The following is a 25,022-nucleotide window of genomic DNA, read 5'->3' as shown; positions in this document are numbered from 1 at the left end:
ATTATCCATAGTTGATGTGGATGCTCCAGTCTTTCCTATTCCCGTGGCTTTACTCTTGGAACTCTGTTTCCCTTTTGTGGCTAGCCTGCCAGTGCCACCTAGCTCACATGCCATCTTCATGAACTGTTTTCTGATTCTCTCCAGTTGGAAGTGGTCGTTATTTTCTCCAAACTCTGGTAGCATGTACCACCACCCCCCATGCTTTTCTTTTGGCATTCCACTTTTTATTTTTTAATTAATTAATTTATTTGGCTGCATTGGGTCTTCGTTGCTGTGTGCGGGCTCTTCTCTGGTTGCGGTGAGCAGGCACTACTCTTTGTTGTGGTGCATGGGCTCCTCATTGCGGTGGCTTCTCGTTGCAGAGCATGGGCTCTGGGCACGCGGGCTTCAGTAATTGCGGCACACGGGCTCAGTAGTTGGGGCTTGCAGGCTCTAGAGCGCAAGCTCGGTAGTTGTGGCGCATGGGCTTAGTTGCTCCGTGGCATGTGGAATCTTCCCGGACCGGGGCTCGAAACTCGTGTCCCCTTCACTGGCAGGCGGATTCTTAACCACTGCGCCACCAGGGAAGCCCCTTGGCATTCCACTTTTTTTGTTTCTTTATGTTTCTTCAAAAACAGCCTCTGGGAAGGTGGCTCTGAGAAGTTTCCTGAGGCTCAGTTGATAGTGTCTAAATCTGAACTGTCCTTTGTAGGTGGTCAGAACCTCTCTCAGCCTGATTGAGAAAGTGTAGTTGGTAGTAAAGAGCTCTAATCTCGGTCTGAGGGCTTGGGTTATGATTGTAACTACTGCCAGTTAGTGAGCAAATTATTTAACCTAGATGAAATTGTAAAATGAAGGATTTGGACTGGGTGACTGCTATCTTATAATGATTGAATTGAACTCATTTTATACTATTCTGGCACAAGGGGATATAAAGATAAATCCTTACCTCATAGGGTCTAACGTCTGTTAGGCCAGTCTATACAGTGTGATAAGTGCTATACTAAATAGTGGTGTGGAAAATAGAATGGTAAAAGAGATGAAGAGGGATTTCCCTGGTGGCACAGCGGTTAAGAATCCTCCTGCCAGTGCAGGGGACATGGGTTTGAGCCCTGGTCCGGGAAGATCCCACATGCCACGGAGCAACTAAGCCCATGTGCCACAGCTGCTGAGCCTACGTGCTGCAACTACTGAAGCCCGCGCACCTAGAGCCCATGCTCTGCAACAAGAGAAGCCAACGCAGTGAGTAGCCCGCGCACCGCAACTAGAGAAACCCCGTGTGCAGCAATGAAGACCCAAGGCAGGCCAAAATAAATAAATAAGAGAAAAACAAAAATCATTCTAGTTTGGTGTTGAGTGAGGTTTGTTGGTTTTCAAAGGTGTACTATTTTGGTGGCCCTGTGAATTAGAGCAGAGACTTCTGGGCAGAGAAAGCAACTTGAGATCAGGGATTTTAACCTCAACACTGTTGGTAGCTTGGGCCAGATAATTCTTTGTTGTAGGGGTGCTCTCCTGTTCTTCCCTGATCTCTACCCATGTAATGCCAGTAGTACACCACTCCCTCAGCTGTGACAACAAAGTATCTCCAGACGTTACCAAATGTGCCCTGGGGGCAGTATTTGAGCACCACTACTTGAAATGGAGGAATGGAAGTGTGAAAGTGTAATGTTTTTACAGAAAAGCTAGTAGTAGAATGTAGAAGAAACACTGGAGATATTGGGAGTGGAGGGGAATTTGGGGATATGACACTAGAAAGGTAATTTGAGTAAGGCTAGAGCACAAGGGATGACCTTAGTGCCACGTTGGGGCACTTTTGTTTTGGGGGTAATGAGATGGACCTTCAAGTTTAAGTGAAAGGTAGAGATAATTAGATCTGTTTATTTCTGAAAAATAATTCTGATGGCATCATGGTGGACATGTTGGAAAGTTGGGCAGCAAGGGAATTGAGACAGTATTTGTAAGGGTTTCACTGAAAGATAAGAGAAAATGGTTTAGGGAATGGAGTAAAGGAATGAGGTACCTGGGACTCCACTTGTATGAGGATAGTGCTGCTAATTTGACTTTGGCTTCTCTGTCACTGAACGTTGTACTTAGCTAAAAAACCAGACACCTTTATTATCTTCCCCTTCAACTCTTTCTCCCCACCGAGAGCTTCTGTCTGTTGAGATCTATTGAAAGGTCATCAGGAGAAAGGAATCTGGGTTATAGAATGACTGTTTTCCCAATGTGGCTCCACTACTTAAACAGTGGATTATCAAAGCACATGCCTTTTTTTTTTTTAAACCACCCCCCCTCCCCCAACATGTAGGGGATTACAATCTGACATCCAGTTGAGTATTAACTGTAGGCTCACCATGGTTTGTATAGGTGATATTTTACAGCTTTTGAAATAGACTGATACACAGAAATAGATGAATAATGTTACTGTTTAAATAGTTGGAGTAATCCCATTGGCTTCTATTTTGGAGGGTTTTTTTGTTTGTTTTTAAAAACTGCTCATATTTGAAGTGAAAATAACATAGTCAGTGGAAGTGTACTGAACTTGGAGTCAGAAGGGCTGTGTTTCAGTTTTAGAATCCTGCCCTTTGTTAAGTCACTTAACAGCGAGGACCCAAACCGTTGTTAGTTACCTGTAAAACCAAGGTGTTGGATGAGAGATGACCTAAGGTACCTTTGTTTTTCCTTTTAAAGTTGGTAAGTTTTCTCTCTATCTCTAAAGATGTGGAAAAAACTGGAGTCTAGAGAAGAGACATTTTGAAGTAAAGGAACATAGGAAAGGTTTTTTAAAAGGGTTCATAGGCTTAGGAGTTAGTATTGGATTGACAAGTAAAGGGAGGGATAATGTAATTTGAATGTTTCCCTTGTTTTTCGCGTGTGTGTGTGTGTGTGTGTGTGTGTGTGTGTGTGTGTGTGTGTGTAGGGCTTTATTTTATTTGGTATCCTGTGGGTTAATTATGTTTGCCTGACAGCTTGTAGTGTGAATTTAGGGACTACAGACTTGGTAGCCAGGGGTAAAATTTCTTGGCTGGCAGAGCAGCTTAAAGTTTGGTTAAGTTTTCATCTGAAGTCTAGATTAAGCTTTAAGAACGTACTACTGTTAAAAAGTGATGTGGCCTGCAGGGGAAATAATATTTAGGGGAAATTGTTTTTTTCTGAATTGAGAATGAAAGTATGCGGATAAATAGAGTAGCAGTGAGTTTTGTCTGGCACAGATGGTTTCAGAGAAAATGTTGATAACCTTGTTTTTCATCACTGTAAGAGAAGTAGCAAAAGAAGCCTATCATTTTTATTGTGTATCAGTAGGCCAGTCATTCTTAAACTTACTGGTCTCAGGACTTCTTTATAATTATTGAGGACCTCAAAGAGCTTTTGTTAATGTGGGGGTCTATCCATTGATATTTATTACTATATTAGAAACTAAAACAGACATTTAAATTTTTTATGTGTGTATTTTAAAATAAAACTCATTGCAAGTTAATGTAAATAATCCTTTTATGAAAAATAACTTCCAAAACAAAAGTTAGTGAGAAGAGTGACATTGTTTTACATTTTTGTAAATATCTTGTATCTGACCTAATGAAAAACAGGTGGATTCTCTTGTCTCTTCCTCCTTCAGTCTGTTGTGATATAATACATCATGTAGCCTCTGGAAGAACTCCACTGTATACCTGAGAGAGAATGACAGTGAAAATGGCAAATAATGTTTTACTATTATGAAAACATAATCTCTTGGATCTGCTGAAAGGGTCTTAGTGGACCACACTTTGAGAACTAGGGCCTTAGACTCCCAAGGGAAGTTTGACATTATCTTTTGAGTGGCTTACCTATTATACAGTTTTACTTTTTTTTTTTTTTTGCTGGGCCATGCTGAATGTGGGATCTTAGTTTCCCGACTTAGTTCGAACAGAGTCTTTAACCACTGGATCACCAGGGAAGTCCCCAGTTTGGGTTTTTAATTGAGGTATAACTTGCATACAGTTTAAGTCCACAAATCTTAAGTATGTGGCTTGATAAAATTTTATAAATGTATACATCTGTATAACTATCATTCAGATCAACATAATAGAACATTTCTAGAATCCTAGAAGACTCCATTATGTGTCTACTCCTCCAACCCCCTGCCCCCCAATATTCTGACCCATATCTTTCAATGAATTAGTCATGCCTGTTTTTGAATTTCATATAAACAGAATAATACAATATGCACTCTGCTTCTGGCTTTTTTTGCCCAACACATGATTGATTAATTTCTTCTTTTTCATTAAGATGTCATTATTTGAAATATACCATTATTTGTCTATACATTCTACTGTTGGTGGACATTCAGTTTGTTTACAGTGTTTTCACTAATTATAAAGTGTTGCCATGATTGTTTTAGTATGTGTCTTATTTAATTATTATTATTTTTTTGGCTGCACTGTATGGCATGCGGGATCTTAGTTCCCTGACCAGAGTTCAAACCTGTGCCTCCTGCATTGGAAGCTTGGAGTCTTAACCACTGGACCTCCAGGGAAGTCCAGTATGTGTCTTTTGATGGTCTCTTTGGTATACACCCAGAAGTGAAATTGCTGGGTTATAGGGTATATGTGTGTTTAGCTTTAGTAGATGCTGCCAAACAGATTTCCCGAGTAGTTTAGTTTAGAATCCTGTCAGCCCTGTAGTTGATGTCATTGTTCCTTAGCAGCATTTAGTATTGTCGGTCCTTTTAAGTTTAGCCATTTGGGTGGAGATTTAGGAATATCTAATTGTGGCTTAAATATCCATTTGCCTGTGTTTAATGCCGTTAGAACCTTTTCATATGCTTATTGGTCAATACATCTGGAAAGATCTTTGCACTTGAGAGATTCAATACTTCAAATTAAAATATGGCCTTTAGAAATAAACAAAGAAGACAAGAAATAACAAGTATTAGTGAGGGTGTGGAGAAAAAGGAACCTTTGTACAGTGTTGCTGGGATGTAAATTGGTGCGACCACTGTGGAAAACAGTATGGAGGTTCCTCAAATTAAAAATAGAAGCTATGGGGCTTCCCTGATGGCACAGTGGATAAGAATCCGCCTGCCAATGCAAGGGACACGGGTTTGAGCCCAGGTCTGGGAAGATCCCGCATGCCATGGAACAGCTAAGCCCATGCGCCACAACTACTGAGCCTGTGCTCTAGAGTCTGCAAGCCACAACTACTGGGTCCACGTGCCACGACTACTGAAGCCTGTGTGCCTAGAGCCCGTGCTCTGCAACAAGAAAAGTCACTGCAATGAGAAGCCCGCGCACTGCGACAAAGAGTAGCCCCCGCTTGCCGCAACTAGAGAAAGCCCGCATGCAGCAACGAAGACCCAACGCAGCCAAAAATAAATTAATTAAATAAATAAATTTTTAACAAACAAAGAAACTGGTATGTCAATTCCACTTCTGGTATTTGTCCTAAGAAAGGGAAAGCACTAACTTGAAAAGACATATGCACGCCCATGTTCACTGCAGCATTATTTACAATAGCCAAAACAACCTAAGTGTCCATTGATAGATGAATGGATAAAGAGATTGTGGTATGTGTGTATATGTTACTCGGCCGTGAAAAAGAATGAAATTTTGCCATTTGCGACAACATGGATGGACTTCATAGACATAAAGACAAATGTGATCTCTCTTGTATGTGGAATCTTAAACAAACCAACCCAAGCTCATAGATACAGAGAACAGATTGGTGATTGACAGAGGTAGGGGGTGGAGTGGGAGAAATGGGTGAAGTGGGTCAAAAGGTAAAAAAAAAAAAAAAAAAAATGTAATATGTTCATTATCAAAAAAGATATAAACCAAGAAGCTTATTCCATTCTACATTCGTTCCACTCTCCAGGACTTTTTTTATGTATCCCAACAAATGTCTCCAAGCTTGGCTATCATTCTTTTTTTGTGTGAAATTCACGGTTATGAAATACATTTTAAAGAATATACTTGCTATTCTGTTCCTTTGGTACTGAGGGGGCTAGACTGGTGAATTCCTTAAGGGCAGAAACTGAGTGTTGTTTACTGTTCTGTCTTTTCAGGGTCTGGTGCAGAGTCAGTATTCTATAATGTCACCAAGATAAACAGGTTTCCATAGATTTTTTTTTTACCCTACCTTTAATTATTTAACCAAATTTCACCTATATAAACATGCTTTAAGGGATGGGCAAGGATAGAGATAACTCTTGAATACCCTTAAGAATATCTGATTTGTTTTAATAAGATTGCATATGTTTTACCACCAGTGAACTTTTTGTGTAGGCCAAATTTTTTTTTATATGTATAAATTTATAAATTTATTTATTTATTTTTGGCTGCATTGGGTCTTTGTTGCTGCGCGTGGGCTTTCTCTCGCTTGGCCCACGGGGGTTACTCTTCGTTGCGCTGCGGTGGTCTCTCTTGTTGTGGAGCACAGGCTCTAGGCACACGGGCTTCAGTAGTTGTGGCTCGAAGGCTCTAGAGTGCAGCCTCAGTAGTTGTGGCACACGGGCGCAGTTGCTCTGCGACATGTGGGATCTTCCCGGACCAGGGCTCAAACCCGTGTCCCCTGCATTGGCAGGCGGATTCTCTACCATTGCGCCACCAGGGAAGCCCCTAGGCCAAATTTTCTTTGTTAAAATTTTACACTTAGGGACTTCCCTGGCAGTCCAGTGGTTAAGACTCCATGCTTCCACTCCAGGGGGCACAGGTTCAATCCCTGGTCAGGGAACTAAGATCTAAGATCCCACATGTAGTGTGGCACCCCCCTCCCCCCCAAAAAATAATTACAGTGCCAGAGGTGGGAGAACCAAGGTTATGGATGCCACCCAGTTATGCATACCATCAACCTTACTTGGTAATTGGTGCTGGTCTTTTGTTATTTTGAACTGCTGTCACATTGACTGCATTAGGCTATTCCATACTGTTTCTTAGGCCTTTTTTGCTCCATCCCTACACGCATTTACTTGGCGTACTACTCATCTTTATTCTATAAAATGCAACTCAGATATCGTTCTTCTAAGAAGCTTTTGTAGATATTTTCTACCCTCAACTAATTTATTTTCCCACCTTCCCAAACTTTTTATTAAGGAAAAATCAAACATACATAGATGTAGATAAATTCCCATCAACTAGCTTCAATTCATGGCTATTCTTTTTATGTACCCCGTCCATTTTGAAGCAAATCCCAGGCAGGATTTCATCTTAAATATTTTCGTATATTCCAGTTTAATTTAGATGTTTTTCCTTGGTGCTCACATTGCCCTTCTGTGTTGTAAATTATAGGTTTTTAATTTAGTTCTTAGATATTCTTGTATTCTACTTTGTAAACCTCTCATAGCAATAGCTAATACTTAGTGCCTATATATATTATATATGCATAAATTCTTTATATTCTTACAGCAATCTTGAAAAGGTAGCTGCTATGCTATTTTCCTCATTTTATATGTAAGGAAAGCACGATACGGATGTTAATGAACTTGTCCAGCTTGGACACCTAGTAAGTGGCAGAACAGGAATTCATACTGAGGCAGTTTATCTTCATTCTGTACTCTTACTAACCACTACCCTGTATAATGTCTGAGTAAATGAGTTCTGTTAGTATTTTCCCCTTGTTATTAATTCGGCCTTCTTTTGCCTTGCATTTGCCAACAGCACGTAGACATTAATTGCTTTTTCATAAAACATAGCTAAAGGGACCTTAGCATGCAGCTCTCCCATTTTAAAAACGAGGTTCTCTTGCCTTTAGCACTTCTGCTTCTCATTTCATTTGTGATCTGTCAAAAATACTGCTGGCGTCTGGCCTCTTTTTTTTTTTTTTAGTAGTGTCTCAGTATACTAAAGGGGGGGTGCCATAATTGAATTAGAATGTTTTAGTTTTATATTTTATATACCACATTTTTTTTTAAAGTTTATTTATTTCCTTTCCCTCCCTCCCTCCCTCCCTCCCGTCTTCCTTGCTGTGCCAGCTTTCTCTAGTTGCGATGGTGAGTGGGAGCTACTCTTCACTGTGAGGGGCTTAGTTGCTCCATGGCATGTGGGATCTTCCTGGACCAGGGCTCGAACGCATGTCCCCTGCATTGGCAGGCGGATTCTTAACCACTGTGCCACCAGGGAAGTCCCTGTGTACCACATTTAAAGTTTTTAATGTTTTCATTTTCAGTAACTTCATATAGCTTTCAGTTTTGATTTGAGTATCAGCCTTCATGATACACTGCAGAGTGTTATTTTGAACCTTTAGGGTTAATTGTACAGAGACATACGGAGTTGAAAGGATAGCTTTTTTCATACATCTCTCTTAATGGAGTCTACATATATAAAATCATATTGCAGAATAATGTAAATGTCCAACTAATGAATGCCTAAATAAAATGTGTACTGTACAGTGGAATATTTTTCAACTATAAAGAGAAGTGAAGTGTACTGATACATGGTACAATTTGGATGAGCCTTGAAAACAGTCTTGCTAAGTGAAAGAAGCCAGTCATAAAAGACACCATGTTGTATGATACCATTTATATGAAGTGTTCAGAATAGGCAAATCTATAAAGACAAAAAGTAGATTAGCTTGGGGCTGGGGGTGAGGGAGGAGGGAAGGGGGAATGATTGCTGCTGATAGGTATGGGGTTTCTTTTTGGGATGATGAAAATATTCTAAAATTGATTGTGGTGATAGCTGTACAACTCTGAGTAAACTAAAAACAGTTGAATGGTACACTTAGAGTGTTTTATATAGTATGTGAATTATATTTCAAGACTTATTTAAAAACTATAATATGTAACTTCAAACATAGTGAAGATAATCTCAGCGACTAGAAGGAATTTCAAATTCTTGGTTTCCTTTTCAAATTCTTTACATTTGTGATTCAATCTCATTGTGGAAGTTTCAGGCAAAAAGAGTACCTACTGGATGCACGTTGAAAATGGTAATTATCAATAATGTGTCTGCCTTGCTTAAAATATTGACTAAATGAAATGAAGTCTCTCTTTTCAATGTGTTGGATCAGCATTTCATGATTGGAATAGTTAACTTCTAAAAGTTAACTAATTTTGATAAAGATTGGTAAGAGCTATTAATAAATAACTGAGTTGTTTATCTCAATCTGTCCTTTAACAAAGAGTAGACTGATAAGTAGGCATAGCTTCTGTGACATTTGGTATGTGACTGTGTCTAATATTTTAAGTCAACGTTGCTCACTTGCTTTTTATGAGTAGGTTGCTTTGTTTAGGGACTAGAATTTATTGAGACCTTGCACCCTTTGTAAGGATTTAGTAAATAAAGGAATATTTAAATAAAAGTATATCTTTTGAAAAGTGACCTGGGTGTGTGTACACTATAAATCTCAGTATTTTGAAGGATTATAATTTAGAAAGTGGTGATTGTATACGGGCCTCTCACTGCTGTGGCCTCTCCCGTTGCGGAGCACAGGCTCCAGACGCACAGGCTCAGCGGCCATGGCTCACAGGCCCAGCCGCTCCGCGGCACGTGGGATCCTCCCGGACCGGGGCACGAACCCGTATCCACTGCATCGGCAGGCAGACTCTCAACCACTGCGCCACCACGGAAGTCCGAAAGTGGTGAATATTAACTTTTGTTTCTATGGGCAGAACTATATAGGTATCAGTGACAAGGGAAATAGACTTTAGACTCAGTAAAAGAGAGACCTTCTTGCTGATAGCAGTGAGCTTCACAGTGTTGTAACCAAAAACCTTTAAAGGGAAGATTTAAATGTAGAATTTCCTACAATTGGAGCAGTTAATTTCCAAATCTTAATAGTCTTTGAACACCTCTCCCTGATTCCCTGCAAGGTTCTAGCCTTCAAAGTATCTCTTTGGTGCCCTTTTTGTGCTCAAGTTAGAACAAGTATTTTGCTTTTAAAACAAGTCTTCATTTTAATGATATTCTTAAACGTTAGTACATGTGTTTTTGAGTACCTGGGTGATCGTCTCATAATCAGGAACCGCCACACCGTTTCAGCCACTGACGTTAGCTTTGTGCTTTTAACACGTTGATGCTGTTGTACAATTTAATTTGTCAGATGAAAGCAACAGAAGCGGACTTACCACATAAATGATGTGTTGGTGTGAAGGAAAAATGATGTTATGGCAAACCATGTGTACAGAGTGATGTAGTAATTCAAGTAGGAAAGCTGTGTTTCCCACATGGTACATGATAATAGGATAGTTGTGCAAAACTCAAAGGAACCTATGCCTTAGCAGTCAGCAGTATGCTCCCATCTGTCACATATTATTAATATTAATAGTTTTGTTTGTATTTAGTTTGCAAATTTATTTTGTAGAAGAGCAATAAGCATAAGGAGTTGAATTCTGATTTCATTTATGCACATATTTAAGCACCATTAAAATAGAAAATAATTTAATTTTTAAAAATGCTGTTGGGCTTCCCTGGTGGCGCAGTGGTTGAGAGTCCGCCTGCCGATGCAGGGGATGCGGGTTCATGCCCCAGTGAATGTGGGAGGATCCCACATGCCGCGGAGCGGCTGGGCCCGTGAGCCATGGCTGCTGGGCCTGCGCGTCCGGAGCCTGTGCTCCGCAACGGGAGAGGCCACGACAGTGAGAGGCCCGCATACCGCCAAAAAAAAAAAAAAAATGCTGTTAAGGCAGAACCAGATTTGGCAAACTTGAGCCAGCGTAGTATATTGTTGATAGAAACCTGGTGCTTGGAGTCATATGACTGGAGCCAGGACTCCAATTCCATATTTACCAGGTTATTTTCCTATTTATTGAATGAAAAATATATTTCTACCTAAAAGGGTGGTTCATTTGTCCATTCTTTTTTTTGCGGTATGCGGGCCTCTCACTGTTGTGGCCTCTGTCGTCGCGGAGCACAGGCTCCGGATGCGCAGGCTCAGCGGCCATGGCTCACGGGCCCATCCGCTCCGCGGTATGTGGGATCTTCCTGGACCGGGGCACGAACCCGTGTCCCATGCATTGGCAGGCGGACTCTCAACCACTGCACCACCAGGGAAGCCCCATTTGTCCATTCTTTTACTCAACAGATAATTAGTTTACTTACTGTGTAGCACTGCATAATTTTGATGTCTCTTTGTTACTGGTTTCTTTTTATTTTATTTATTTATTTATTTTGTGGTACGCGGGCCTCTTGCTGTTGTGGCCTCTCCCGTTGCGCAGCACAGGCTCCGGATGCGCAGGCCCAGCGGCCATGGCTCACGGGCCCAGCTGCTTCGCGGCATGTGGGATCTTCCCGCACCGGGGCACGAACCCATGTCCCCTGCATCAGCAGACGGATTCTCAACCACTGCGCCACCAGGGAAGCCCTCTTTTTATTTTTAAAATTTATTTAATTTTGGCTGCGTTGGGTCTGTGCACGGGCTTTCTCTAGTTGCGGCGAGTGGGGGCTACTTTTTGTTGCGGTGCACGGCCTTCTCATTGCTGTGGCTTCTCATTGCAGAGCATGGGCTCTAGGTGCGCAGGCTTCAGTAGTTGTGGCTCCCGGGCTCTAGAGTGCAGGCTCAGTAGTTGTGGTGCACGGGCTTATTAGTTGCTCCATGGCATGTGGGATCTTCCCGGAGCAGGGCTCGAACCCGTGTCCCCTGCATTGGCAGGTGGATTTTTAACCACTGCGCCACCAGGGAAGTCCCTACTGGTTTCTTTAGTCTTCCTATTGTCACGTTTTCTTTAGAGCCAGCACAAATTCTGATACAAATGCTGTGCTGTGAATTGTCTTACAGATGGTAAGATTTGAGTTGAAACTTTTTAAAAAGTAGGGCAAACTTTTGAGATATTGTAGGATTCTGTGTTAATGTAACAGAATAATAAAAGCAGCTATAATAATAAAACTATTGAGGCTGTTCATTCATTTTAAAGTTAAACCTGTGCAAGTATAATATGTATGTCAGGAGCTTAGAATCCTGGTAATTTATAATTGGGAGAATACTTTTCCTCTGGACTGATTTGGAGATCATATTCTTAGGGTGCCTGGGAATAAGAATTGTCGGGCGTACATAGTAATCTAATTAGCATTTCAAGGGAGAAATAACCAGCACTTGTTAGAGCATCTACTATTTGTTATGTGCCTTCTGTGTACGTGGCACTTCACATACATTCTTCCATTAAAGCTTCCCAGCAATCTCTGAAGGTATTAGCCACCTTGAAAGAGAGAAGAAGATACTTGGAGATTAAGTATGATCTGTTATAGGTATATCTGTTATATTACAATTGCTGAAAAGCCTCATGTTCTGCAAAAATCATGCACCAAAAAGTAACAGGGCTTATGGGGGAAACAGGATTGAGAGCAAACTGATCACTCAGAAGCTATGTAACTTTGTAATTAGAGCACTAACAAAAACAATAAGAATTTCAATAAAATAAACACAGTTTAAAATATCCTAAACTCCTGACAAACTATGGTAAAATAGGACTTTTTTTTTTCTTCTTTTTTTAAGGTAACCTAATAGAACCTTTCCATATAGGGAATGGTTGAGGTTACTGAGTTAGGGACACAAGGCTGAAATAAAATTAAAATGCACAGAGGTCAGGAGGAACAGTATACATACTTACAAGACAGAGCATGCGGCCAGACTGAGGCAAGAAAAATGTAGGGTGATGGCTGTCTGATCCAGACCTTTATCCTCAACCCTCATACTGCATTCAGCTGCTGTTACTTGGTGCAAAACATTAATGTGTTGAGGGGGAAATTGCTTATGAAGTAACATGATTTGCAGGTGTGTTGACTGGCCAGTGAGCTAGCCATTTTTTTTGTTTGTTTGCCAGTGAGCTAAATACCATTACAAAACTACAGGTATACCTTACTTTATTGCGTTTCTCTTAATGCTCTTGGCAGATAATGTGTTTTTTGCAAATTGAAGGTTTGTGGCCACCTTGCATCGAGCAAGTCTGTTGGTGCCATTTTTCCAACATCATTTGCTCACTTTGTGTCTCTGTCACACTTTGGTAATTCTCACAGTATTTGAAGCTTTTTCATTATTATATTTGTTACAGTTAGTTATCTGTGATCAGTGATCTTTGTTACTGTTGCAAGAAGATTATGACTTGCTGAAGGCTAAAGTGATGGTTAGCATTTTTAGCAGTATTTTTGAATTAAGGTATGTACATTGTGTTTTTAGACATGATACTGTTGCACACTTAATAGACTACAGTATACTATAAACATAATTTTTATGTGTACTGGGAAACCAGAAACTTCGTGTGACTCGCTTTGTGATATTTGCCTTATTGTGGTAGTCTGGAACTGAACCCATGGTATCTCCATGGTATGCCTGTACATGTTATGTAGCAGAACAGACTTCATATTTACCAAGTCTTTTTTCACTCAAAAACCCTCACACATGTTCCATCCTCAGTACTAAATTACAAATAGTTGTCTTTAAAGTGTCTCCCCTCCAGTGGAATGTTATTTGAGAGGAAAGAGAACTAATACTTAACTGGACAGCTCTGTCTGATATTTAAAGATAATCATTACCTCATTTAATCATCAACAACCATAGCCTTGTATCCTCAGGTGAGGAGACTGAGTCCCAAAGAGTTTTGGGAACTTGGCCTAAGGTCACACAGTTAAGTACTAGAGTAGAAATTTAAGTTCATATATTTCTGGTTAGAAAATTGCTTTTGTATACCACACTGCTTCTGGCAAAATAAGTTTGAGATCTTTAACAAGAGTGGTTGACTAACACACTTAATAGGATTGATGAACTACCTCTGTTTCTCCCCTCTATGGTCTCTCCTCCTATAGCACTGAAATAGAAAGAGCAATGTAGCATAGCAAGGGGATAAGCAGAACTGTTGGTACCAAGGTATCTAGATTTGAAATTTGATTTGCTAGCTTTGTCCCCTATTAGTTATTTCATTTTAGTCAGATTATCTTTATGTACCTCAGTTTTTTGTCTGTAAAAATGGTAATAATGAGAACTTACCTCTTGAGATTGAGTATTAAGTGAGTTAATAGATCAAAACTTTTAAATAATACCTGGCACATGGTGACTGCTCAATAAATGTTAACTGTTTGTCGCTCCTCGTTGCTTCTCTCATTTCCTTTTTGGTTCGTTCTTTTTCTACTGTAATTCTCTACTGTTTTCCTCATTTCTCTTCCCCTTCCCATCTCTTCGTATCATTGATTTGAAATAGATTGAATATAGATTGTACTTATGACTATTGATGTTTCCATCACTTCCTAAGTTTTCATTGATGTTTTGGGTGAATATGTTTGGATGCCTGTTGTTTGTAGGGCTGGACAGTTTTTAAAAATAGTGATTGTGAGGACTTGTTTTGTTTCTTAAGTGCTGTGCAGCTGTTTTAGTCTAACCTTTTTGTGTGCCGAAGTTTTTAACATTAAGCAAGGAAAGAAATAGTGTTACGGTATATTTCAGTGACAACATCTTACCTTAGTTTTATCTTTAAGGAGAATTCAGAATTTTTATTATTTGTAGATGGTGGGATTTTATACCAGGAAAATCAACTGAGGAGCTAGTAAGTGATTTAAATGATTACCATGGCAAAATAAATCTATTTAATTTTCACATGCTTGTGAAATATCCTTTGGATGAATTCTAATTTCATTCCACTGTGTTCAGAGAATATACTTAACTTTCAATCCCTTAAGTTTATTGAGACTTAATTTACAGCCTAGCATATCGTCAGTCCTGGAGGATGTTCATGTGTACTCAAGAAGACTGTATATTCTTGCTGTTGGGTAGAGTGTTCTATAGATGTCTTTATGATCTAGTTGGTGTTTAGTTGTTACAGTTTTCTGTTTACTTGGTGATCTTCTGCTTAGTTCTGTCCATTATCGAAAGTGGAGAGTTGAAGTCTTCTCTTTTTTTTGGCCCGTACCGTGCAGCATGTGGGATCTTAGTTCCCCAACCAGGGATTGAACCCGCGCCCCCTGCAGTGGGAGTGCAGAGTCTTAACCACTGGACTGCCAGGGAAGGCCCTGAAATCTTTTAACTATTATTGTTGGATTGTCTGTTTCTTGCTCCTCTGTCATTTTTTGCTTCATATGTTTTGAGGCTCTGTTAGGTTGCATATATGATTGTCATATTTTCTTGATGAATGGACCCTTTTATTATTGTAAAATGTTCTTCTTTATCTTTAGTAATATTTTTTGTCTTACAGTCTTTTTTTTTTTTCTGATAAACATATAGCCACTCCAGCTTTCTTATGGTTGCTGTTTTGCATGATGGATAATTTTCCATCCTTTTACTTTCAACCAGTTTATATCCTTGAATCCAAAATCTGTCTCCAATTGACAGCATGTGGTTGGATCTTTCTTTTTTTCTTTTTTTTAAAAAAATTTATTTATTTTGGCTACACTGGGTCTTAGCTGTGGCATGCGGGATCTTCTTTTAGTTGTGGCATACGGACTCTTAGTTGTGGCATGCATGCAGGATCTAGTTCCCCCACCAGGGGTTGAACCCAGGCCCCCCCTGCATTGGGAATGCAGAGCCTTACCCTCTAGACCACCGGGGAAGTCCCTGGATCTTTCTTTTTAAGTCCAGTCTATTTCTGTGTTTTGATTGGATTTTATGAGCCATTCACGTTTAATGTCATTATTGATATAGGTGGATTTACATTTGCCATTTTACTTTGTTTTCTATATCTTATGGCTGTTTTGTTCCTTCTTCCTTTACTGATTTCTTTTGCCTTAAGTGAATGTTTTCTAATGTATTTTAATTCCTTTTAATCATTTTTCCACTATGTTTTTTGTTAATATTCTTTTAACAGATTTATTGAGACATTCACATACCATACAGTTCATCCATTTAAAGTGTACAATGTTTTTTGTCCTATCAATAATTTTTAAAAATTGTGTTGAAATATATATATATCACAAAACTTGCTACTTTAACCATTTTAAGTGTACAATTCAGTGGCATTATTTACATTCACAATGTTGTACAACCATCACAACTATTTCCAAAACTTGTTCATCATCCCAAGCAGAAATTTTGTAACCGTTATCCAGTAATTCTTCATCTTCCTTTTCCCCCAGCCCCTGGTAACCTCTACTTTCTGTCTATGAATTTGCCTATTCTAGATATTCATATAAGTGGAAGCATACAGTATTTGTCCTTTTGTATCTGGTTTAATTCACTTAGCACGGTGTTTTCAAGGCTTATCCATGTTGTAGCATGTATCAGAACTGTATTTCTTTTTATGACTGAAAAATATTCTTTTGTATGGATACACCACATTTTGTTCATTCGTTGGTTGATGGGCATTTGGGTTGTTTCCACATTTTGGCTAGTATGATTAGTGCTGCTATAAACATTTGTGTACATGTTTTTGGTGTGGACGTATGTTATTTCTCTTGAATATATACATAGGAGTGGAATGACTGGGTCATTTGTTAATTCTATGTTTAAATTTTTGAGAAATTGCCAAACTGTTTTTCAAAGGGGCTGTACCATTTTGCATTCTTGCTAACAGTGTATGAAGGTCCCACTTTCTCCACGTTCCTGCCAACACTTGTTATCTGTTCTCCCCTTTTTTGGGTGGTAAAATGTACATAATGTAAAATTTACCATTTTAACTTCTGTTTTTGTTTTTTGGCTGCACTGTGTGGCACGTGGGATCTTAGTTCCCCAGCAAGGGATCGAACCCGTGCCCCCTGCATTGGGAGCTTGGAGGCTTAACCACTGGACTGCCAGGGAAGTCCCCTCATGGCATTTTTGTTGGTAGCATTGTTTCAGTTTTAAAGACCTGGAAAATTAGTGAGAGTAGTTGTTACTGGCCTTTAAGATAGGCCAGCTTGGGCTTCCCTGGTGGCACAGCGGTTAAGAGTCCACCTGCCGATGCAGGGGGCACAGGTTCGTGCCCCGGTCCGGAAGTTCCCACATGCCGCGGAGAGGCTGGGCCCGTGAGCCATGGCCGCTGAGCCTGCGCGTCCGGAGCCCGTGCTCCGCAACGGGAGAGGCCACAGCAGTGAGAGGCCCGCGTACCGCAAAAAAAAGATAGGGCAGCTTGTAAGTGGCAGAGGTGGGATTTTGAACAAGAGTTATGTTTGAATCCAGAAGTTTTGTTTGTTTGTTTGTTTTTTCCGGTACGCGGGCCTCTCACTGCTGTGGCCTCTCCCGTTGCGGAGCGCAGGCTCAGCGGCCATGGCTCACGGGCCCAGCCGCTCTGTGGCATGTGGGATCCTCCCGGACCGGGGCACGAACCTGTGTCCCCTGCATCGGCAGGTGGACTCTTAACCACTGCGCCACCAGGGAAGCTCCAGAAGTTATTTTTATTCCTCTGTCTTGCTCTTGATCTCTCAGCCTAGCACATAAAAGAAAAAGTATCCAATTCTTATGTGATGGTAGAGAGATGGCTGTTAAAAACAGCAGAATAGAGCAGAGTATGCTATGCTGAGACCTGCTGTACCTGCCCAGCAGCGTTGGAAATCTAGAAATATGGAGAACTTAGAGGTAGAAGAAACTGAGAAACCAAGAGACAGAAAGGTGAGAGTATATAAGGGATAGGGATGGCAAGCAGCTTGAGGCTTTGCCAGTGGAATACTTTGCAAGAAGCAGAAGGTGATTTAGTTCTGTGGTCTGAGAGAAAGGTATTTTGTTTGGGGAGAGGTTTCATTCAGACTGCCCTGCCACCTTTTCCATTTACTTTAATGTTATTTTGTTGAAAGGGACAGTCCCTTAGTTATCCACAAAATGCTTTTGTCTAGAATAATTTGTCCTCTGACTTTTGCCAGATATTTTTGATTTGTCTATGGATGGAGTTATTGGGATGTATATAGATTGAACAATGTTGAGCATAAACAAAACAACACGAGAATATAATTTTAAGATGTTTTAACTCAAATAATCTAATGTTAAAGGAGTGCAAAGCAAGAGAGCAGTTAGTGCCATGTGTGTGTATGTTTTTTTTATTGTGGGAAAAATATATAAACAATTTACACATTTAACCATTATTAAGTGTAGTTCAGTGGCATTAAGTGCATTAACATTGTGCAACCATCACCACCATCCATCGCCAGAACTTTTCATCTTCCCAAACTGCAACTCTGTACCCATTAAACAATAATTCCCCATTTCCTGCTCTTCTCAATCCCTGGTAACCACCCTTCTACTTTCCTTCTCTGACTGTAGGTACCTCATATAAGTGGAGTCATGGAATATTTGCCCCTTGGTGACTGGTTTATTTCACTTAGCATTACATCCTCAAGGTTCATCCAAGTCAGAATTTCCTTCCTTTTTAACACTAAATACTATTACATTGTATGTATATACCAAATGTTGTTTATCCATTCATCCTTGGGTTGCTTCCCGGAAATAGTTTTTGAAGAGCGATAGCATTGGTTTAGTGGACAAAGTAATAGAATTAATTTTTCAGACTTACTAACTATCTGTGCTTTGGTCAAGTCACCTCTTAGAGCTGTGGTTTTCTAATTTATAGGAAAGTGCCACGTTCTATGTAAAGTGTAAGGATTTACCTTAAAAACACCACTTTAATGTTGGTGTGCCTCAGGGTTCGTCCCCCCTCCCCAACTTGCTCGACACTTGGGAATATATTATGCTATTTCTTCCCACCCCCCAAGTTTGTGATCCCCCCTCACTTTCAGAAGGAGGTGTGTATTCGGGGGGCTCCCAGATGATGCTAATGAATCCATCTCCCACTCTTGTGAACATTAGTGTTCTGTTCAAGACCCCCAAGTTCTCCTTCAATTCCTTACTTCTAGAGTCAATTGTCTAGTGGATGTTTTCACCTCTGTTTCAGTGTCGAAAACTGTATTTGTCACTGATATCACTATTACCACTATTCTCTACCCTCCCCTTTGAAAAGAAGTAGAAAGGAAAGGAAATTTGAGTCCAGGATTGTATAAGCCAAGAAAGCTCAGAGCTTCAAGAAGGGAGGTGGGGGTAGTGGCAGCCAGTTGTGGCTAACGCTGAGAAGAGGGCAAACAGGGTGAACGGCAAGGGGCAGTCATTTGATTATCAGTTAATTGTCAATTAGTAGAGCATTGATGATCTGTGAACCAGACCTCCCCCACCCCCAAATGTACATATTTACAAAGCTTTGCATGTAATTTTAGGGGAGTTAATCCTCAAACCCATCCATAGACCTCAGTTAAGACCCAGTGGCTTAAAACAGTTTTGATAGCTTAGATACAGCTAGATGATGAGAGAGAGTGGAAGAAGTGAAAGGGAAGGGAGAAGCAGAGGCATTCTTTTTAAGATGTGGGGGGAAAGGGAAGGACAGAGGTTGGTGATTTTTCATTTCAGTAACAAAGATTCAAGCATATTTATAGGCTAAGAACAAGGTTTCGGGGAAAAGATTGAGGGAGCATCATTCATTGGGGATCATGAGCAGTGGGATCAAAAGAAAGAGATTGGAGCAAAATTTTGAAGTAGAGAGAATGAAGTTGAATTGGTTAGCTGATATTTTGAGTGGTAAGAAAAAAAAAACCCAAAGTGGCTGAAGAAAATGATAGGTGGGTTTTTCTGGGTTTTAAAATTGTCTACTTCACATAAATTTTTTTGTGAGTGTATGTAGGTTGTATAAAAGTGGAAAACAAAAGTGAAAGGGGGGCTGTTCAACCATGTTATCTTTTAATTGTTTTTCCACTTTATGTATTAAAGATTTTTCTGTTTTTAGCCTCCCCAGTACCCGATGTTATCAGTCTTAAGCTTTTTATTATGCCAATTTGATAAGTGAAACAAAATCTTGTTAGAACGCCATCTCTGGGTTAAGTGATTATATTTAAGCTTGAAGTAAATACTATGGACTAAATGGAAGTGTGGTTGCCTTATAACCAAATATCTATAAATCAGTCAGCTGAGGTTCTCAATCTCGTGGTACATTAGAATCAGTCATGGGGGAGATTTTTTGAAAAGTACTGATGCCTAGGCTTAACTCCCGAATATTGTAATTTATTCAATCTGGAGAGGGGTTTGGACGTCGGTGTTTTTAAAAGCACTTTGGATGATTTTACTACACAGCTAAGAATATAGAATTGAAGGTTTGGTGGTATTCCTCTATACACCTTTGCTAGGTTTCTGCAAAGAGGAATTCCATTGTTAAACAGTTTGGGTCTGTAGCCCTGTCACAGCTCTGGGAGTGCCTGTGGCCAAAACCTTCCCAAAAGGGGAGAGTCAAGGTCATTTCACAAATAGGTCGTTTTGGAGGAGTAGTATACAGTTAACAATCAGACTTTAGTACTTGGTTTATGTCTTAAATACATTGTAGGAATGTGTATATTCAAGGCATTAGCAAATTGAAGACAGTTTTGCCACTCCATAATTGAATCGAAATGACAACTAAGTGAATACCTTGATAATGTCTTTGGAATCCCAGGAAGAAACTGAAATATTATAAGGCTATACTTGTATGTTTTCTTGACATAACTACTGATGTACTGTTATCAGTTTATTAAGTTAAATATAGTGTTAATGAAACTTGAGCTTTTCAGCTTTGTCCTCTCTCTCATTTATATAGCCACTTTCTCCTGACTAGATTCACTGGTAATATTAAATTCGAACAATTCCTTAGTTCATGTTTTTTATGTCTAAAACAATGTGCTTTTTTTCTTCTACTTGTAGGTTATGCAATGGTCTCTGCAAGATGGTTTATTCTTGAATTGGAGCTTTTTAAGACTGACAAATGCTGGTACTTCATCTTGTATAAGTGGACTATAATTTCTTTTTTCAAGACAACTACATAAGCAGACAAAATTGCAAAGATCTGCCCTGTGTCGAGTATGACAGCCACGACTCGTGGCTCTCCAGTAGGAGGGAATGACAGCCAGGGCCAGGCTCCTGATGGACAGACTCAACCCCCCCTCCAACAGAATCAGGTAGGATGTTTAAGATACTAGTTAAAGCTACATTGGTGTGTCTATTATGGGATATTAAATAATGGAGCATGTTCTGAATAATTTGTGAAGTAACCATAAAACTGTTATTTTAAGAAATATAAACATAGGTCTTACACAGTAACAAGAAACTCAAGTCCTGTAGATGGTGATGCTTGGGTATGCAGGTTCCCCCCCCCTCTTTTTTTTTTTCCTGGTGTCTTAAACTATCAGTAATCATTAAAATCAAGTATTTAAGCCCTGTGTCAGTTCCAGAGCAAAGCATTAAATCATTTCATGTAGCCTATGGTTAGAGTATGGACTCAAGTCATATTGTTTGTGTTCAAATTTTAGCTTTGCACCATGCTAGCTTTATGACTTTGGGTAAATTATATGACCTTTACACCTCAGTTTTTTAGCTATAAATAAGGATAACAGTAGTATAACTACTTCGTAGGATCATTAAGAGGATCAAATGAAATAATGTTTGCAAAGAGTTAAAATAGATTTTGGTATCTAGATTTTTATGCTGGCCTCAAAACTCATAATATTCTTTCTTCTATTATCTGGATGAATTTGTGTAAGACTTCAGTTATTTCTTCATTAATTATTTACATTTTACTGGTGAAACCATCTGGCCTGGGGCTTTATTTGTGGAAAGGTTGTAATTGCAGATCCAACTTTTTTTTTAAATAGGGGAATTTTCTGATTTTTTTTTTCTTGTGGCTTTTGGTAATGTGTTTTACAAGGAATTTGTCCACTTTATCTAGATTGTCAAATTATTGGAGTAAAACTTTATAATATGCTTTTTTATTATCTTTTTAATGCCTTAGGGTCTGTGGTAACATCTCCTTTTTCATCTCTGATACTGATAATTTGTGTTCTCTCTCCTGATTACTCTTTCCTAAAGGATTTATCAATTTCATCAAACCTTCCCCCAAACTAATTTTTGGCTTTAACTCTCTCCGCCCTTCCCACTTAACATGCTTTTAACTCTTATTTCTTGTTCACTTTACTTCTTTTGGGTTTGGATTGCTGCTCTTTTTCTCATTTCTTGAAATGTAAGTTTAGATAATTAGTTTTCAGCCTTCTATTGTATGCAATTTTATACTGGGACATATTAAACCAAATAAGACAAACATTAAAACTTGTGATATGCAGCTCAAACAGCACTTAGAGGTGAATTTGTAGCTGAGGTGCATGCATGTGAATCACAGACTTGCTGCTTACAGTTGGCACATGTTTGTGTAGAATTCTGTATGGATAAGTTTTTAGGCAAAAGTACTGTTATTGTAGAGTACTTATATTTGTCATTTGTGGTTAAGTTCTTATTGTCCAGCTATCATAGATTACGTATTCTCTCTATTACAGGTATGATAGGAAAGAGCTGCGTGTGTGTGTGCGCGCGTGTGCTGGTGTACTTCCCCTCCCTCCCCCTGTCCCCCCTTTCATCCCCTCCCTCTGCCATTTTAGAGAAGTGAGCAGGTCAGGTTTTAATGTTTTTTTTTCCCAAATAAATGTCAACTTCATTCCTTTTCCTCTCCAGTTCCCACTTTTAGGACATGTAATACTTAAGTATATGGTCACAAGTCTTGGACAGAGTTAAGTCTTTCCTGTATCATAAATTTGTTAGCCAGTACTCATGTTTCTTTAAACATAGTCTAAAGTTTGTGCTGGATGCCAGAGATTTATATTTTTAAACCAGGAGCTTGTAGCTTGAGTTCCAGTATCTTTTGCTCTCTCTTTTCTGTTTCATACCTGCATCGTGCATGGACTTTCAACTTCTTTTGCAGTGTTTGTGGTTTGCATGGCTTTAGACAGAAATTAAACCTCTAACCTTACTTTTATTTTAAGGTGTACTTGATAATTCTAAGAGCTCTTGGGTTTGTGATACTCAGCTTAATATTATTTATCTGCATTATGTCCTCTTCCTTTAAATAGCACTTTACATTTTTGAGGATGAATGATAATTAAAACAAAAAGAACAAACAAATTGCATTCTTTGGGAGGGGGGCATGCCACTCGGCTTGTGGGAACTTAGTTCCCCAACCAGGGATTGAACCCGGGCCCTCAGTGAGAGCACAGAGTCCTAACCACTGGACCGCCAGGGAATTCCCACAAATTGCATTCTTAACTATCTGTAGAATCCCTCTTTCACTTTCTTATTCTCTACTTTTTAATGTTAGGATTTTAGTTATTTCAGAAGATTTGACACTTACTGGACCAAGAGGAAGCAACCATAGCATTAATCACTACCCAGCTTACAGCTTACTCTGAAAATGCTTTTTTTTCATATTGGCATAAAGGGAATTTCTAAAAGCAATCAAATTTTTCACTTAATCTATAATAGTTTTTTTTGTTTGTTTTTTGTTTTGTTTTGTTTTGTTTTGTTTTGTTTTTGCGGTATGCAGGCCTCTCACTGTTGTGGCCTCTCCCATTGCGGGGCACAGGCTCCGGACGTGCAGGCCCAGCGGCCATGGCTCACAGGCCCAGCCTAGCTGCTCCATGGCATGTGGGATCTTCCCAGACCGGGGGCACGAACCCCCGTCCCCTACATCAGCAGGCAGACTCTCAACCACTGCGCCACCAGGAAAGCCCTATAATAGTTTTTAAAAGGGCGTTCCCATAGGAGAGAATTTTAGGCTCTAGAATATATAATAGTAAAGCTCAGTGATAAATGAAACAGCCTTGGCAAAGGCCCTATGGGATGAACACTCTTGGGAGATGTTCATGGGAGGGTGCAGACTTTCTGGAATGGAATTTAGTAAAATATATGTCAGTAGCCCTAAAAAAATAATTTATACTGTTGTTGTAGTAATTATATTTCCAGGGTTCTGTCCTAAGGAAAAATTGAAGTTCAACACAAAGATTTATATATAAAAGATTCAGTATAGTTTTGTTTTATGTTAGCAATAAAAATTGCAGAATGCTAAATGTCCCTTAATTTTAATTAATTTTAATACTATGTGGCCAATAATCAGCTCTTAAAAAAAGATTGTTTATGATGTGGGAAAATACTCAAATGTTGAATGGAAAAGGACACAGACTTAAGCAAGTGTAATCCCAATTTTATTGAAAATGTATACATATATATAGACAGGAGTTTTTGGGGGGTCACATAGAAGAAAAATTGCAAGAAAATAATTGAAAATGTCATTGGTGCTTATCTCTTGGTGTGGTATTGTGGGTATCTTAATTGTTATTTTTGTCTTTAGGATTTCTGTGAGCATGTATATAATACATATATACCAGGGGAAATGGGCCTTTTTAAAAAGTAATGAAACAGACTTCCTAAGTTACATACTTGAAATGCAAATATTTCTATTGGGCTTCTAAAACTTGAATTCTGTTCTATAGATTGTTGCCTTGAAACTAGCCCTATAGCACCTGCGTAGTGTTCGCCATGTTAAGTAAAAGTTTGCTATTTACTTGCAAATTGGCTCTGATTTCATATATAAACTTTGTAAGTAGAATATATTAATGGTGATATACCCACCTGTCTTCAATACAAGTACTTATTTATGCATCTGTTCAATAAATGCTAAAATGTTAGGGAAAGGGGACTTCTTTAAAAGGGCCATCAACCTACGGTAGGTAGAAAATTCAAGAATATACCAGTAAAAGTCAGCTTAAAATTTAGATTAGTCTCAATTTGAAAGAGAAAAATACCGTCTGCTTTCAAAATTAATAAGGGTCATAAAAGTTCATTCACTTAATTGTGGAAATATTGTACACAGCTAAAGTATGGGGGGAAAGAAAAAGAAGCAATAAGAATGAAGAATGAAAGAATAAAATTAGCCTTATTAGTTGAAAATGATGTGACTTATTTAGAAACCACAATGAAGTTTTAATAATTGTTTGGATAATAGTTGGAGACTAGGGGAATTGTGGAATAAAATTTATTTTTTCTCTTCAGAATGAAAAATAAATATTATGTCAGAAACTTTTTAATCTGTAAAATGTGTACAATAATTTCTATCATGAAGGGCTCATATAATGGGAAATGTAGGCAGAGAAGCAATATACACTGTGAATAAGAACTCAAACTTTAGAATTAGACCTGGATTCAGATCCTGACTACAGAATCGGAGCTATGTGACCTAGGGCTCATTACTTATTGTCTGAGTTTGTTTTTTCATCTGTTAAGTGGCAGAAGAATACTTCCTTAGGCTGTTGAGGATTAAATGAAATTATTTTAAAGCATAGTAGCACAGAGACTGCCTGAAACATCATAAACTTACAATGATCATATCTTCTTTAAAAGTTTACATTATTTCTCCC

At 39.1% G+C, this 25,022-nt stretch overlaps 1 protein-coding gene across 4 annotated transcripts in view; it reads left to right on the top strand.

The window, feature by feature from the left end:
* Positions 1–25,022, top strand: part of USP9X (ubiquitin specific peptidase 9 X-linked) — a 125,511-nt gene that overhangs the window by 11,170 nt on the left and 89,319 nt on the right. For all 4 annotated transcript variants that reach the window (XM_059050698.2, XM_067023978.1, XM_059050697.2 and 1 more), the window contains exon 2: positions 20,491–20,744. In XM_059050698.2, coding sequence (XP_058906681.1) covers positions 20,649–20,744 — 96 coding nt within the window. In that variant the 5' untranslated portion in view covers positions 20,491–20,648. The remainder of the gene's footprint in view (positions 1–20,490; positions 20,745–25,022) is intronic.

This window comes from Kogia breviceps, chromosome X, assembly GCF_026419965.1.
Source record: "Kogia breviceps isolate mKogBre1 chromosome X, mKogBre1 haplotype 1, whole genome shotgun sequence".
In the NCBI taxonomy this organism is placed as follows: Eukaryota; Metazoa; Chordata; class Mammalia; order Artiodactyla; family Physeteridae; genus Kogia; species Kogia breviceps.
Note: the sequence above shows the minus strand (reverse complement) of the source record. Positions and strands in the feature narration are given on the sequence as shown.